General features: G+C 52.4%; 6 protein-coding genes across 6 annotated transcripts; 4 read left to right on the forward strand and 2 right to left on the reverse strand.

Moving 5' to 3' along the window:
- Positions 1 to 51: 51 nt before the first annotated feature.
- Positions 52 to 811, reverse strand: AYO21_11811 (RuvB-like helicase 1; the record flags this gene model as incomplete). Its single annotated transcript, XM_022661694.1, has 2 exons — positions 52 to 576; positions 626 to 811. 2 exons carry the CDS (start codon positions 809 to 811, stop codon positions 52 to 54), a joined length of 711 nt encoding a protein of 236 aa, XP_022505995.1.
- Positions 812 to 840: 29 nt separating this feature from the next.
- Positions 841 to 1,584, reverse strand: AYO21_11812 (hypothetical protein; the record flags this gene model as incomplete). The annotated part of the gene is made up of 2 exons (XM_022661695.1): positions 841 to 1,309; positions 1,400 to 1,584. 2 exons carry the CDS (start codon positions 1,582 to 1,584, stop codon positions 841 to 843), a joined length of 654 nt encoding a protein of 217 aa, XP_022505996.1.
- A 3,256-nt stretch (positions 1,585 to 4,840) lies between these two features.
- Positions 4,841 to 5,852, forward strand: AYO21_11813 (hypothetical protein; the record flags this gene model as incomplete). Its single annotated transcript, XM_022661696.1, has 2 exons — positions 4,841 to 5,541; positions 5,609 to 5,852. The coding sequence occupies 2 exons, from the start codon at positions 4,841 to 4,843 to the stop codon at positions 5,850 to 5,852; spliced, it is 945 nt and encodes a 314-aa protein (XP_022505997.1).
- Positions 5,853 to 6,277: 425 nt separating this feature from the next.
- On the forward strand, positions 6,278 to 7,644 carry AYO21_11814 (hypothetical protein; the record flags this gene model as incomplete). The annotated part of the gene is made up of 2 exons (XM_022661697.1): positions 6,278 to 7,320; positions 7,371 to 7,644. 2 exons carry the CDS (start codon positions 6,278 to 6,280, stop codon positions 7,642 to 7,644), a joined length of 1,317 nt encoding a protein of 438 aa, XP_022505998.1.
- Positions 7,645 to 9,515: 1,871 nt separating this feature from the next.
- AYO21_11815 (hypothetical protein) lies at positions 9,516 to 10,571 on the forward strand (the record flags this gene model as incomplete). The annotated part of the gene is made up of 1 exon (XM_022661698.1): positions 9,516 to 10,571. The coding sequence occupies one exon, from the start codon at positions 9,516 to 9,518 to the stop codon at positions 10,569 to 10,571; it is 1,056 nt and encodes a 351-aa protein (XP_022505999.1).
- A 2,132-nt stretch (positions 10,572 to 12,703) lies between these two features.
- AYO21_11816 (hypothetical protein) lies at positions 12,704 to 13,045 on the forward strand (the record flags this gene model as incomplete). The annotated part of the gene is made up of 1 exon (XM_022661699.1): positions 12,704 to 13,045. The coding sequence occupies one exon, from the start codon at positions 12,704 to 12,706 to the stop codon at positions 13,043 to 13,045; it is 342 nt and encodes a 113-aa protein (XP_022506000.1).
- Positions 13,046 to 13,314: the final 269 nt, after the last annotated feature.

Consider the following 13,314-nt stretch of genomic DNA (forward strand, 5'->3'; position numbering starts at 1 on the left):
GCATCATCACCACGAGCAGCTCTTCTCTCCCCAAGCCTAGGTGTGCCCGACCTATACCTCCCACTTAGGACAGTGGCCCAGTGGATGGCCGTGGACGGGTAGTGCTGCTTGAGCATGGGCAAGTGCCTGAGCTGGAGGACGCGCGAGATCCCGTATTTGCACTTCAACGTCCTCATCCTCCTGTCGCTGTCCTCGAACTCCACTGGGTGCCATCTTCTGCCTGTCGATGATGAGGTAAGCGCTCCTGAGCTTGGGCTCGGTCTTGAGCTCGGCCGTACGCGTGTAGACGGTCTTGCCTACCGGCATCTTCAGGGCCCTGAAGTAGGCGATGCTCTCGAAGAGGCTCATGCACGCGCTCATGTGTCGAACCTGCCCACCGAGCCCCTTATTAAGGTTCTTTGTACTGATGAGTAGATTAGGCCTGAATTTCTCGCTCGTCTCCGTGTCCATCAACACAACCATCTCCCCGCACGTGAACTTGAGGCCGTACCGGGTTGCCAACTTGTCGCCGATCATGAGCTCCTTAGCGTAGATGTGCACCTCTACGTTCCAGCCTCCGTTCCTGTTCATGAAGATCTTCACGACCAGAACCAGAACCGTGGGCTTCCACTAGTGCTCGTCGAACAACACCCTTCCCGGGCTCGACTGCGGCTCCCGGGAACGCGTCCTCGGTGTTGAGCGAGCGGTTGACGAAGGCCGTCACGATGTTCTTGTCCGGAAACAGGACCCTGTCCTCGGGCGTCTGTGCGTACATGATCGCGTCCAGGACGTCGGTCTTGACGAGGGGCTCAGACTCGCCCAGCGACACCATCGTGGCGTCACCCCTGATCGGGAACTTGTTTATGGACTGCACAACATCTGGACCGCGAGGCTGGCCCGGGGCTCCATCGTGTACATGTTGTAGTCGATGCACTTGGCTATGGTCCAGACGAACTGCTCAGGCTCGATCGTGGGGTCGGGGAACAGCTTGCTGATGAACCTCATTGTGTCCGAGCGGTAGACGCACATCGAGTCCACAAACGGGCCCTCGCCTACGATCTGGCGGTTGTTCACCAACATCCTCACGGGTCTGATCAACGTCCCGCTGGCGATCGCGATCGAGATCGAGACCACGTGCACCTCCTCGAACACGTGCACGGTCGGAATGTTGGTCTCGTTCATGTTCCTCCACAGCCTCAGAATGCTGTACAACTCGTCATCGGTGATCATGGACGTGAACCCCATGCACCTGAGGATCCACGACCCGTACGCGTATGTGAAGACGGGCATGAGCATCTGCGCCAACTCGATGGTTCTGGTTGTGCAGACCCTGATCGAGAACCCGTGCATCAGCAGCCTCACCCTCCTGGCCCCCTTCGACTGCGGGGTGAAGACTGTGCCGACAAACCCACAGTGCTACGCGTTGGGATACCTGTTCCTGAGCTCAGGGCTCTCGTTGCCCGCGCTGGTCCCGGTGGACAGCACGTTGTTGTCGTAGAGTAGCCCCAGGTACCAGTGGTGGCACTCGATCAGCTCCATGGGCTCGTATAAGCTCTTCTTGAAGTTGCTGTCCGACGGGTGGTTGGCAGCCTCGATCACGGCCATATTCGTGTAGACCGTGGCTTGGCCGTATCGCGAGTTGGCGGACGCGAGCAGATACGGGTTTGGGGGCTTGCCGCTGTACTTGTAGATCCACCTGGCCGCACAACTAGTGCAGCGCCTCGTCGCACTGCTCGACTGTTGTTAGCCGCCCGTTCTGCAGCAAGAACAGCGCGACGCGTGAGTCCTACAGTAGGGCTCCCGGCACCTAAAGACTGCACTTGATGGTCGACCGTACTTGATAACTAAGCAAGGCTACATGTCACACGTCAGGCTGACCTTTTTCCCATCTTCGGAAATCCAGAACATTGTTTGTCGGGTCACAAAAACGTCTGGGTATTTCCTAATTCGGCAACACCCCTACCTGAAACAGAAGTTGGAGAGGGGTAGGAGGGAGAGGGCGTTCGACTCAAAGTACAAGATGTTACTCGACAAGATCTACAGGCCCATGGCCCTGTAACCTTCCCCCTCATCGGTCGTCGTCGTCGTCGTCGTCGTCGTCGTCGCCACCGCCGCACCTTTGGTTTTGAGAGCCTGCAGTGTCCGTTTTACGCATAGATACAGGAACTCTTGCAGCGGGGTGGCTGTTACTAGCAGCTAGCAACGTGTGCATCTCTACCCAGTTCATCCGTGCATGGAGGGAAATCTGACCCAGGCTCATCGGCTCCACGTGTCACGAACCGCCAAGCATAACTTACACGTGACAACCCCCTATTAATTAAGCACCGTATGCTCACCGCCTGAGGGAAGCTTCCTTCCCTCATGCTTTGAGTTTCAGTTAAGATATACTATCAAGGAATACCTATACCTACCTGTACCTATCGCTACCCTCTGCCTATCTATGTAGGCCGTTCCTGACATAGATATAGGAATTAGCTAAGTAGCCTATTTTCGCTGACTCCTAGTTACGCGAAAGAATATAGGTATCGGACGATTCGCCTTCGCTAAAGATCGCTATCTAGATTATGATTAAGACGTCTTTAGTCATGCCTTTCTTAGTAATCTTATCCTTATCCTACTTCTCCTGGGGCGTTTAAAAGACTCATTCTCGCTTATTACTACTACCGCGTTAAATAGAGTATTCGTCGCTCTAGATAACTTTAAGCTAATCCTCCTACGTCCAGTCTTTATAGGCTATTACCTATTTAAAGCGTTACTTAGTACGTTCTTCTATAAGTCTAGGACGCTTTTTCGCTAGCTATTTCTTGATATTATTATCTCTAAGTAAGCGTAAAATAGTATTATTAGATACATTAAGTTAAAGCCTTTTTCTTAGCTTAACGTAGGAGATCTTCGGTAAGAACTTTACAGTACGTAGAATAAGTCTCTCTAAACGCTTAGATATCTTTTTAGGTCTTCCTGTACGAGCGTTCTTATCTAGTTATGGATTCCGTAGGATATCTAAGACTATTAATTTCAGGATGTTTATAGGACTCGCGATTTCGCGTATAGATTTCCCAGCTAAATGAAGGCTATATACTGTTCCGCGCGTAAAATCAGAATATTCGCGTCTCGAAGGCATCTCTATAATAACTAAACAATAAACGGAGCGATGGTAGTTAAGAAATAATCAATTGAATTATCTGTATCTATTTAGTGGTGTAGGTGTCAAGGGCCTAGTGTCCGGTGACTTTTGCGGACCTACTGTACCTCGCTGGCCTGCGCCTCTCCGGAGACCCACGAAGCTCGTAGGGTTGAGAGAGTGCATGAGTCGAGCATGTCGTAGAGTAAGAGGCAGGAGCGGGCATCGGCAGGCAACACGGCTGCAGCCTCAGCCCTTATCTGTGAATCGCACCCCTTTCGAAGCGAGTGAGAGGAGAGGTGGTTGAAGGCGTGACAGCTTATTGTTAGCTGCGGGCAGAATTGCACGTCAAGCAGGGTATATCTATGTACGCGAATGATATTTCGGGGATTGTTTCGGTCTTCGCCTGGATTGTTACTTTGGTTGTTTCTTTGTTGGCTGCGGGTAGAAATGCACGTCAATCACGGTACATCCATCTATGCGAAGCCATATACCTGTGATCTGTAAGCGAGGGACCTAGAAATACCCTGACCTACCCTCACCCAGCATGGCATTTGCTGCCAATTCAACGTTCTCAGCTCGTTACAAGTCTTTAGCGGACTCTGACTCTTTGCAACTTGTGGCGTTAGCGCAAGTGGGCAAAATCCCCGCATGTAGTTCGGACTTCCTTTCCAAACATCATCATCGTCCGGGTGTCGCATTCTGCGTTGGTGGAATTCACTAACCTCCTTGTCTGCCGTAGAGGACTGGCCCGGACCCGTTAGAAGTATATGAGAAACACATAATTGCGGGTGTAAGTCCACTTTCCGGCCACACAATTAAACACTCTTCTCGACACTAAAACGTGGGGACAACCATCTCAGCCCGAACCCCTGGACATTCACCGGTGTATCTTCGGCAGCAGATCAGCATACCCGTAGCTTTGGCTAACAAGCCCTATTTAAAACCACCGGGGCCCCCACCCCCAGCTATCCACCACAGAGGTCCCCAATGTGACGTGGTAGTTGTGAAAACAATCTCGCTTATTGAAACTGTGATGGGTTGAACCCAGGAGAAGGCTCGGCTCTCACGAACCAGCGCCAAGACTAACGCCAGGACTAACGCCACCTCCGAGACACGCACGGTAGCAACTGAGACACCGTACGTAAGGAAAGGCAAGGGAGCGAAACAAAGGTGTAAGGAGAAATGTAGGGCGTGTACGGAAGAGGAAGGAAAAGGGAGAAAGGGGAAGACAATGGCTATCCCTTACAGAGGAGCGTACGATATAAGGAGAGCAGAGCGAGCGGGTGTTCGTCCTTCTTCCTATCTCCTCAGATTTATTACAGATTGGCTAGCTGGTTACAGAACTCTTTCCAAACCCTCACAGAAGCATTCGTTTTCCCTGGCATCTACCTGTGGGACTGATTCTTGTCGGTTGACTCGAACAACTTCTGGCCGACGTGAGGAGCTTCACGAAACCCCTTACTGGCCCTAATCTCGATCGGGAAGTTTAGCCGAAGAATTCAATTTCCCCCTGCGACAACAACAAATTCTGCAGGCGCGCCATATATATATATATATCCGTGCCTCATCAATCAAGTTATTTCACTTACAATCTAGTCATCCAGTTCAAACCACCAAGTCGGCAGCAAATTGGCCAGCTCTGCAAAGACCATATACAGTCCGGCGCAGAACACCAGACGACAACACTTGAGTGTCCGCAACTACATATACATCCACTCCAGCCCTCAATTCCTGAAGATGGACCGCAGGTCAATCCCTTCTCCTAACGAGGAAATCGAGGCCTCGTCACCCGCTTCGCCCACGTCGCCCAGGCCAGGCAAGAACAAGTGGTCGAAAGAGGAGGATGAAAAAATACTCCACCTCCGCAATAATGGTTTGAGATGGGGCGAGATTGCGGAGGCAATGCCCGGTCGATCTCTCCAAAGTTGCAGGCTGCGCGCCCAGAACTATCTCAACATTAAAGAGTTGATGGATGTTGAAGCATTTAATGTCTCGCGGAACGACCGCAGGGTCAAGTGGTCGGAAGAGGAGGATGAAAAACTCATCAACCTCCGCAAAAATGGTTGGTCATGGGAGGCGATTGCGGACCAAATGCCTGGTCGATCTCACGAAAGTTGCAGGCTGCGCGCCGAATATCTCACCAAGCAGGACCAACAGGACCTGCTGGATGATGATGAAGAATCCAAGGCCTCGCCACCCACGTCGCCCCTCACATCGCCCCCCACGTCGCCCAACAAGCGCAAGATCCAATGGTCGAAAGAGGAGGATGACAAAATCCTCAACCTCCGCAATAATGGTTGGACATGGGATGCGGTTGCGGCTGAAATGCCTGGTCGAAGCGGCAGGAGTTGCCGGCTGCGCGCCCAGAACTATCTCTTCGGTAAAGACCTGCTGGGGGATGAAGGGCTGAACCTTCAGCTCGCAAAGGCGTATGCACGGTATGTCAAGTCCCTGGGCTATCTAGGTTTCACAGTTCACAACAGACCCTGACTCGGTCCATTGTAGGAAGAAGCAGGCATTTTGGGAGGATATCGGTCGAGACTTGAATAGGCCGTGGCAGATTGTGGAACAGATGCACTGGCAGATGGGAAAATGGGACATGGAAGAACTTGCTGGAGAGGAAGAACCCTCTTCGGGGAGCTTTATTCCAAGTTTACCTACTCGGCCGCTACAATTGCCAGGCGTGGAAGCCATGATGGCTGGAGCCAGGGTAAATCCGTATGCGCATATGGATCGTCCGCCTGGTTGATGATGGTATAATCTTCGATGAAACCAGCTCTCAGCCAGCAGACAAACAAGATCCAGGCACAGCTTGCAATACTATGCGCATAATTTCATTACAATACAATGTGTGTCAAAGTGAAAACCATTTTCGGGGACCACTGGGGGCGGATGCTCCTCTGTGGTTTGGCATAGATTGGGGGCGCTTACACCTCACCGAAGGTGTAGTAGCGCTAGTGACCTGGGCACTTGAATAGCTCCCGGTTGGCCCCCTGTCAACTGCTACAATCAGGAATCAACCCTTGGTCTTCGTGCGACCGACCCTACATGGGTCGACAACACTACACGAATGCCAAGATGGCCGGCCTGACTCGTGGTTGACTGCCTATTAATTCGTCAATCACCCCTCACCCCTTACAACATCGCACCTTTGCAGTCTCGTCAACCCTGATGATGGCAGATACCGAGCAACTCAAACACAAGGCGGGAGACCTCCATGAGGTTGATGATGCCCGCGTGTCCGCTGTGGACAGTCCAAGACAAAGTTCTGACATCGATGCTGTTAGGCTTTCGCGGGCCGAAAAGCCGAATGATGCGGCTGTGGCTCGGGATAGCGACCACGAAGAACGTCCCGACGCGAGCGTACCGTGCCCACCCTCGAGGTCTACCTCTACTCAAGACGCAAACCCAGCGCCATCCGACACATCGGGCTCCTCTGGGCACCGGGCTTCAAGGGCCGTTGTTTCGATCCCAGACTTACTTTGCGGGGGCCCCCCGAGGGCTGTCCCCCCGAACCCAGCGTCACCCTGCGGGAGCTCTTTGACCACCAACCTTTCGATTGATTCCTCCCCATCTGGAAACACGCCTGGTGCACCTATCCGGACACTGAAGAGAAAGGAGAGCCAGGAAGATCCACACGCCTCCCAAAACAAGAGGCTACAACTGGGCCTGCAGAACCCAAGACAGTGGCGCCATAACTATATTGGTTTATGGGCGTCGTCGGTTGGGGGAGGGCGTGCTTTCCAAGAGTTGAGGGATGCCTGTCGTTATTGGCTATGTGCTCCTCAATCGAAAATTTCACCCGTCTTCGGCACGAACCCACGTCAAGTGCTGGAAGCGATCAAGGGTCTTGACAAGACACAACACCTCAATTGCTATCTCGGGCGGATGGGGATCGCTCAATTGGCCGGACTCTTCAACTACGCTACCGCCCGAAGCCGACGGCCATGGGCGGAAACCAATGCGTACAAGGCTTTGATCGAACAGTATTGGAGCATTCCGTTTCCAGATGACGCCCAGCTTCAAAGGGATGGCCTGATCAATACCGCTATCCGTGGGGCAGACGAATGGAATGCGGCGAAAAGGTCTCTGCACGATTACATTAGAAGAGGACGGCGATGGCTCGACATCATCGAAAAGTTTGGACCGCTTGCCATGTTCCTTTTCCCTGTCAAGTGGCCCAACTTGAACGGAATTGAAGTTTCCGCGAGTGCAGAGTCAGTCTTTCTTCGATCGATTGTGGCCACCCGTTGCTAACCGCCCGCAGGTTCGAACGACTCAACATGGAGTTGCATACGAGATTGATGGGCGAAATCGAGAATCTGAGGGGGGAATTTCTACGACAAGCTGGACGTGGAGGGTTGTTTGACATGCTCGCGAGGACGGCTTATGTACACGAGGTGGACGCGCACGTCCCACTCTTGGAGGTGGGCGACGACGACATTGAAGGCCTTTGTGATGGTGATGGACGCTTCGTCGACATGGTGACAGTCAGTGCTGGTACCTTTCACCCGATCGTGACTCCTGCGGGAATGATGTGAGAAAAGTCAATGCTATTATCCACGAATACCATTCCCTTTACTAGCCTGTTGGTAATTTCCTCGCCGTCCCAAAGCTTGACGGATATGATCTGCGGCGTTAGTTAGCTAGTTCGTTCGTTCCTGATGGTGTGAACCAGCATCAACTGAGATTTCCCCTTGTCAAGCTCTTCGATCCTCGCCTCAAACCGCTCTCTTTCTAGATTCTGTCTGTATGTGATGGGTTAACCCCAGGAGAATGCTTAGTTCTAACGAACCGGCCCCAACACCAAACATTTTGGAGGTTGGAAGAGGGGGGGGGGGGGGCCACCACAGAGTACGGTAGGCGATTATATAAGCATGTATGTTTTGCTGGTGTCGTCAGCTTCACCCCCCCCCCGACTAGTGCGATTCGCATGCGGAACGCTTGCCACAACAGTGCGGAATGCATGCGTTTCGTATGCGAATCGCGTGGTTTTACTAGGCGCATGCGAGACGCAGGCGAAAAGTATGCGAGAAGCATGCGGCCAGCATGCGTGCCCCAGCGATACCTGTTCGCCCCTAAATATTGTACCCTTGGGCACTCCTACGCAGGCTGCGAGGGCTTTGCCCATTTTTATACGATATTTGCACCATCTTCGAAGGTCTCGGAAAGTTATTGCAATAGAGAACTCAGCAACGTCTGATACGACGGATCCTCCTCATTACCCGACTTGAGCAGGGAGACGATTGACTGAATTTGCATATCCATCCTCAGGTGCCGGGATCACGGGCTCAGTGTTCGTCCACGACGTCGTTCCAACGGCCGGAAAACGCGATGGGTTGAACCCAGGAGAAGGCTCGGCTGTGGTGGACCAGCGCCAAGACTAAACGCCACCTCCTGATTGGACGAAACAGACAGCGCCAGGGCGAATCCTAACAACTGAGACACCGTACGTAAGAGAGACAAGGTACAAGGAGAACTCACGCAAGGGATGGATGGCGTGTACGAAAGAGGAAGGTAAATTGAGAAGGGGTAAGCCAATGGGTACCCCTTACAAAGGGGCGTACGATATAAAGAGAGGGAGAGGCAGTATTCTTCCTTCTTCCTCTCTCTTCACATTTACCCTCCCTTGTTACTGGGCTGGCTAGCCAGCTGCAGAGCTCTCTCCGAACCCTCACAAAAAACAAGTGCATACTGAGGTGGAGAGCTTCACCAAGACTTCGACACAGATCTGGATCAATTACAAGCAGGCAAAAACTCTTTTTTTATACGATATTTGCACTATCTTCGAAGGTCTCGGAAAGTTATTGCAACAGAGAACTCAGCAACGTCTGATACGACGGATCCTTCTCATTACCCGACTTGAGTAGGGAGACGATTGACTGAATTTGCATATGCAGATGTTGTTGATCCTTGCACCCGAGGATCACGGGGTCAGTGTTTGTCCATCATGTCGTCCATCATGTCGTCCATCGTGTTCAACCCCTTGGAAATATTTTCCACGAATTCCACGAGGAGATTGACCTCCCAGCCACGGTCTGATTCGTCTGGGTGGTATGTGAGAGTCCGAGCGTCGGTATTTCCGAATTTCCGGCTCTTATGATGCTGATTCGAGGAATGTGGGTTGTTTTTCTTGGCGTGCCACCCAGACACCTGGCCACAGCTGCCACAGTAGGTTTAAAAGTCAAGGGGAAGGAGCGGCTCGACCCGCCAGCCACTGTCAAACTTCTTTAAAGACTGAATGTATTCCCCGTTTACTTTTGAGATTTGGCCCCCAACATATACTGTGCACAGTCATTACTACGGTTGTTTTTTGACCAGGTGACCTGCATTCACTTTCGTGTCTCGTGGCACCATTCAACCTGCACCTCAACTGTCTTCGCCGTGTATTGCATGTTCCGACGCCGAAACAATGTCACTCAGATCGATTATCGAGTGGACTCCCTACCCAAACGTCATTGTCACCATAGAGGAGCCTCTTCCGTCCAGCCAGCCAACGACGCCTGATGTCAAGCAAGAGCCTGAGGTGAAGCAAGAGCCTGAGGTGAAACAAGAGCCTGAGGTGAAACAGGAGCCTGATGTGAAACAAGAGCCTGATATCGAACAAGAGCCTGATGTCAAGGAAGAGCCTGATATCAAACAGGAGCCTCATGTCAAGGAGGAGCCTGAGGTGAAACAAGAGCCTGGTGTCAAGCAAGAGCCTGATATCAAACAGGAGCCTCATGTCAAGGAGGAGCCCCAGGTGAAACAAGAGCCTGGTGTCAAACAAGAGCCTCATGTCAAGGAAGAGCCTGATATCAAACAGGAGCCTCATGTCAAGGATGAGCCTGAGGTGAAACAAGAGCCTGATGTCAAACAAGAGCCTCATGTCAAGGAAGAGCCTGGCGTCAAACAAGAGCCTGATGTCAAACAGAAATCCAGAGCCGCAGAGAGCACCGTGCCCGCTCAGCAGTCAAGCATGGGTCAACAAAGCGTGGTTTGGACCCTGTTCCGTCTTCCGTATAGCTCAGTGATGCTGACGTTCCCCTTTCAGATCAGCCGCAAGTACCAATTTGTCCGGTGTTGGAGAGACGAGGTGCCGGGACAACGACAGCCAGGGCCAAATGAGGACGCATCGAGAGATTGGCCATTTCCAATCCCTCCCGGGGTAGTCTCTATCTGTCCGCTGTTTGATGGCACCTGGGAGCTGGCGGTCCTCACGAGTCACGTTCGGGACCTCGAGTTGGTGATCAACAAGAACCTCACACTGGAAAAGAACTACAATCCTCTGACACCGACGGGGGTTGATCTGATTTGGTGGCCGTATCATCACGCCACTAAGCTTCGCAGAATCATGTTGCACACACGAGTGACGATCGAGGGTGAAAAGCCCGGGTTACGTGGTGCGCTGTACCGTGCCCTGGGCGAGCAGTGTGGAGTGTCAGGTGTAATGGTGCTCATGCGGCATGGCAGGCCATTGATTTTTTGACGAGGAGCCAAAGCAACGAGATATTCAAAGCACGTCGGTTAGGCTGTACGATCTCAACCGTACCTTGGGTGGGGACCGAGCGTTCTTTCTTTTTCCTTTGGGAGAATCGGTGGCAGTTTGTGACGATGGATCTCCTGGAGTCCGGTGGTGGTGGTTTCATTAGGGGGACATTTCTTTCTGCTACCTCACGCGAGGAAGCTTAGCTAGCACCTCAGTGTGAGGTCTTTAGTCTAGCAGACCATAGCCTAGCAGACCACTAGAAAGTATCATGAACAAGCTTAATGGGTAGAATTCTGGCATCCATCCTCGCGAGGTCTCATCACGAACGAGTGTTTTCTTGAGAGCATGTCTCGGGACCTACAGCCACGGGGCTTTCGAAAGCACGAGAAAGGCGATATCCCTTCACCCGCAATTTCTTCGAGTTGATCTCTGGGCCAGCCGACGACGTGATTCACAGATCAACGGAATCGTCGTTTAACCCTTCCCAGCCGACTCCAGTCGAAGGCTCTTCCCGTGTACCCGGATTGTGAAGGGAGGGCAAGTCCTCCCAGAGCGAAAATCACCACAGGTAAGGGTTTGCCAAAGTCAAGGCCGTTGTCATTTTTTAATTTTTGGTATCTTTATTCTGGCTGATCGTCCTCGCTCTTAGTTCTCGTATCTGCAGCAGCCATTGTTTGGGCAAGTGAGTTGGCAGAACGACAACAAGGCGCCTTATTCACCACCACTTCCGGTTCGCCGACGATATGGAGACACCTCCCCGAGACGCGCAGGCCCCTCCGCCCCCTCCCAACTCGCCAGAAAGGTCGGGTAAACACCAGAGTACAGAGATAAAGGACCCCTCTACCTTTTTGGAAGAAGTGTCCACAGCCTTGTCCTCCTTGTCCATAGCCTTGTCGACCGCTTCGGAGGGGCGCAGGCAGTCCGACGTGGAACCTGCACCTCCCGCGAAAAGACGACGGCTTGAGAAGACCGATCCTGCAGGAAAAAAATCAGGACGGGAATCTCCTGCGACTTAAATGACATCCCACATCTCACAATCAAAATTCGGTCCCCGTTGTTGCAGTTCTGTGGAGGAGACCTAAGACCTACAATGTTTCTTTCTATTCGACTCGAAATTTCGGCGTATCCGGTACTCTCACCCAACTGAGAAATGACCCCTTCCCGCGTCAACCACCAGGTACGAGCTGTTGGGGGGAATCCAATCTATTCGACTTGGGAGTCAGAGCAAAGCAGGTCGGGCAGGTCTCGGTCCAGGAAATCCATTCGACTTGGGAGGGCAATTTCCATCTAACCTCGTCGCACAACCCGATTCACCAGAAGAGAACAGGAACACAACGGTTTTGGGTTGTGCGTGTGAAGTTTTCTTTGGCCGGTGGGATGGAGAAGATATGGTTATCATCGATATGGGGGCAATGCCTATCTGGAAAAGCTGGGAAATGGACTGACGGAGCCGTTCGTTGAACAATAGGCTGAGCTACCATTGATTCCAAGACTACACACGCACGCAGGCAGCGAAATACGAATTCATCCATCCCGGTATGTTTTGTTATCATTGGATCTTTTCTATCGTACTACACTTTTGTCCAATACCCACCTCTGCAAGGGATATCACCAATCCTCTCCCTCCATCCTTGTGTAACAGAGGCGGAACTCCCAATCTTGTTTCTTTGCATTGCTTCGCTCCGTCTTCCCTACACCGCTCCCCTTGACGCCTGATTACTACTTGCATAGAGGCCGAGGACCATTGGGTGAGACGCAAGTTGCCTTGCGTTAAGCTGTGCAGGGGTCCCCTGCCCACCGAACCAGTTAGGGCGCAGGTCCCCCTCCCCAGATGGTCACTTCGTCCGCATGTCTGCCTGACTGAACGCCATGCTGCCCCAAACCTGATCGGGAAGGTTGGCCGAATCACTTCCAACTGCGGCACACAAGATAAAATCCGCTGGTGCCTGCGCTCGATAGACTTCCCAGCCTCATCAATCAGTCGAGGTATTTATTCATTCCCACTTATACACCAAAAGTCCGATCCTGAACTTGGGGGGGCCATTCATTCATTCCCGGGCGCTGACCCCCCGAGCCATTCTGTCCTCCTCCTCCTTCACGCACTCAATTCGACAGGTGCCAAACACATCGATATGGGTCGTACGATTAAACCCCAAAGGATCAAGAGGGAGCTTGGCCTCAGCAACCAAGACTTTTTGAAATTCAAGCAAATCTGTCGAGATGCTCAACGTATTTGGCGCAACGAACACCCGCAGTCGAAATGGGCCAACATCAAAACGCCGTGGGGACTGATCCCCGAGCCAGAGATCGAACAAGTGGTACAGCTGGTGTGGAACAAAGGTGTCGAGAGGAACATTTTCCGTGCTGGTGGCGACAACAGTTACATCAAGAGAATGGCTATTCAGGACCGATTGCAGGCGATCCGCCAGAATTGGTACAACAACCACAGACGCAAGGCCGAGAAACTCATGTAAATTTCGGAGAATCTGGATTTCTTCTCACTCGCTGATTTATCTGTCTAGGACGCCCGCGAACGACAGGTCTCTGTCAGTTCTTCCACCAAGCCAAAACGGCAGACCTGATTCACAACAGATGGGACAAAATCTCGGTGCCTCTGGAGCGGGAGGACCCATCCGCCCATGGATGAATCTGCGCGAGCGTAGCCGCTGAGGGCAAGGACACACACACACCGCGTCGGTTTGGCAATAGTAGTAGCTAGGGTTGTTGGGGGGGGGGGTAAGGG

This window comes from Fonsecaea monophora, assembly GCF_001642475.1.
Source record: "Fonsecaea monophora strain CBS 269.37 chromosome Unknown Scaff185, whole genome shotgun sequence".
Taxonomy (NCBI): domain Eukaryota; kingdom Fungi; phylum Ascomycota; class Eurotiomycetes; order Chaetothyriales; family Herpotrichiellaceae; genus Fonsecaea; species Fonsecaea monophora.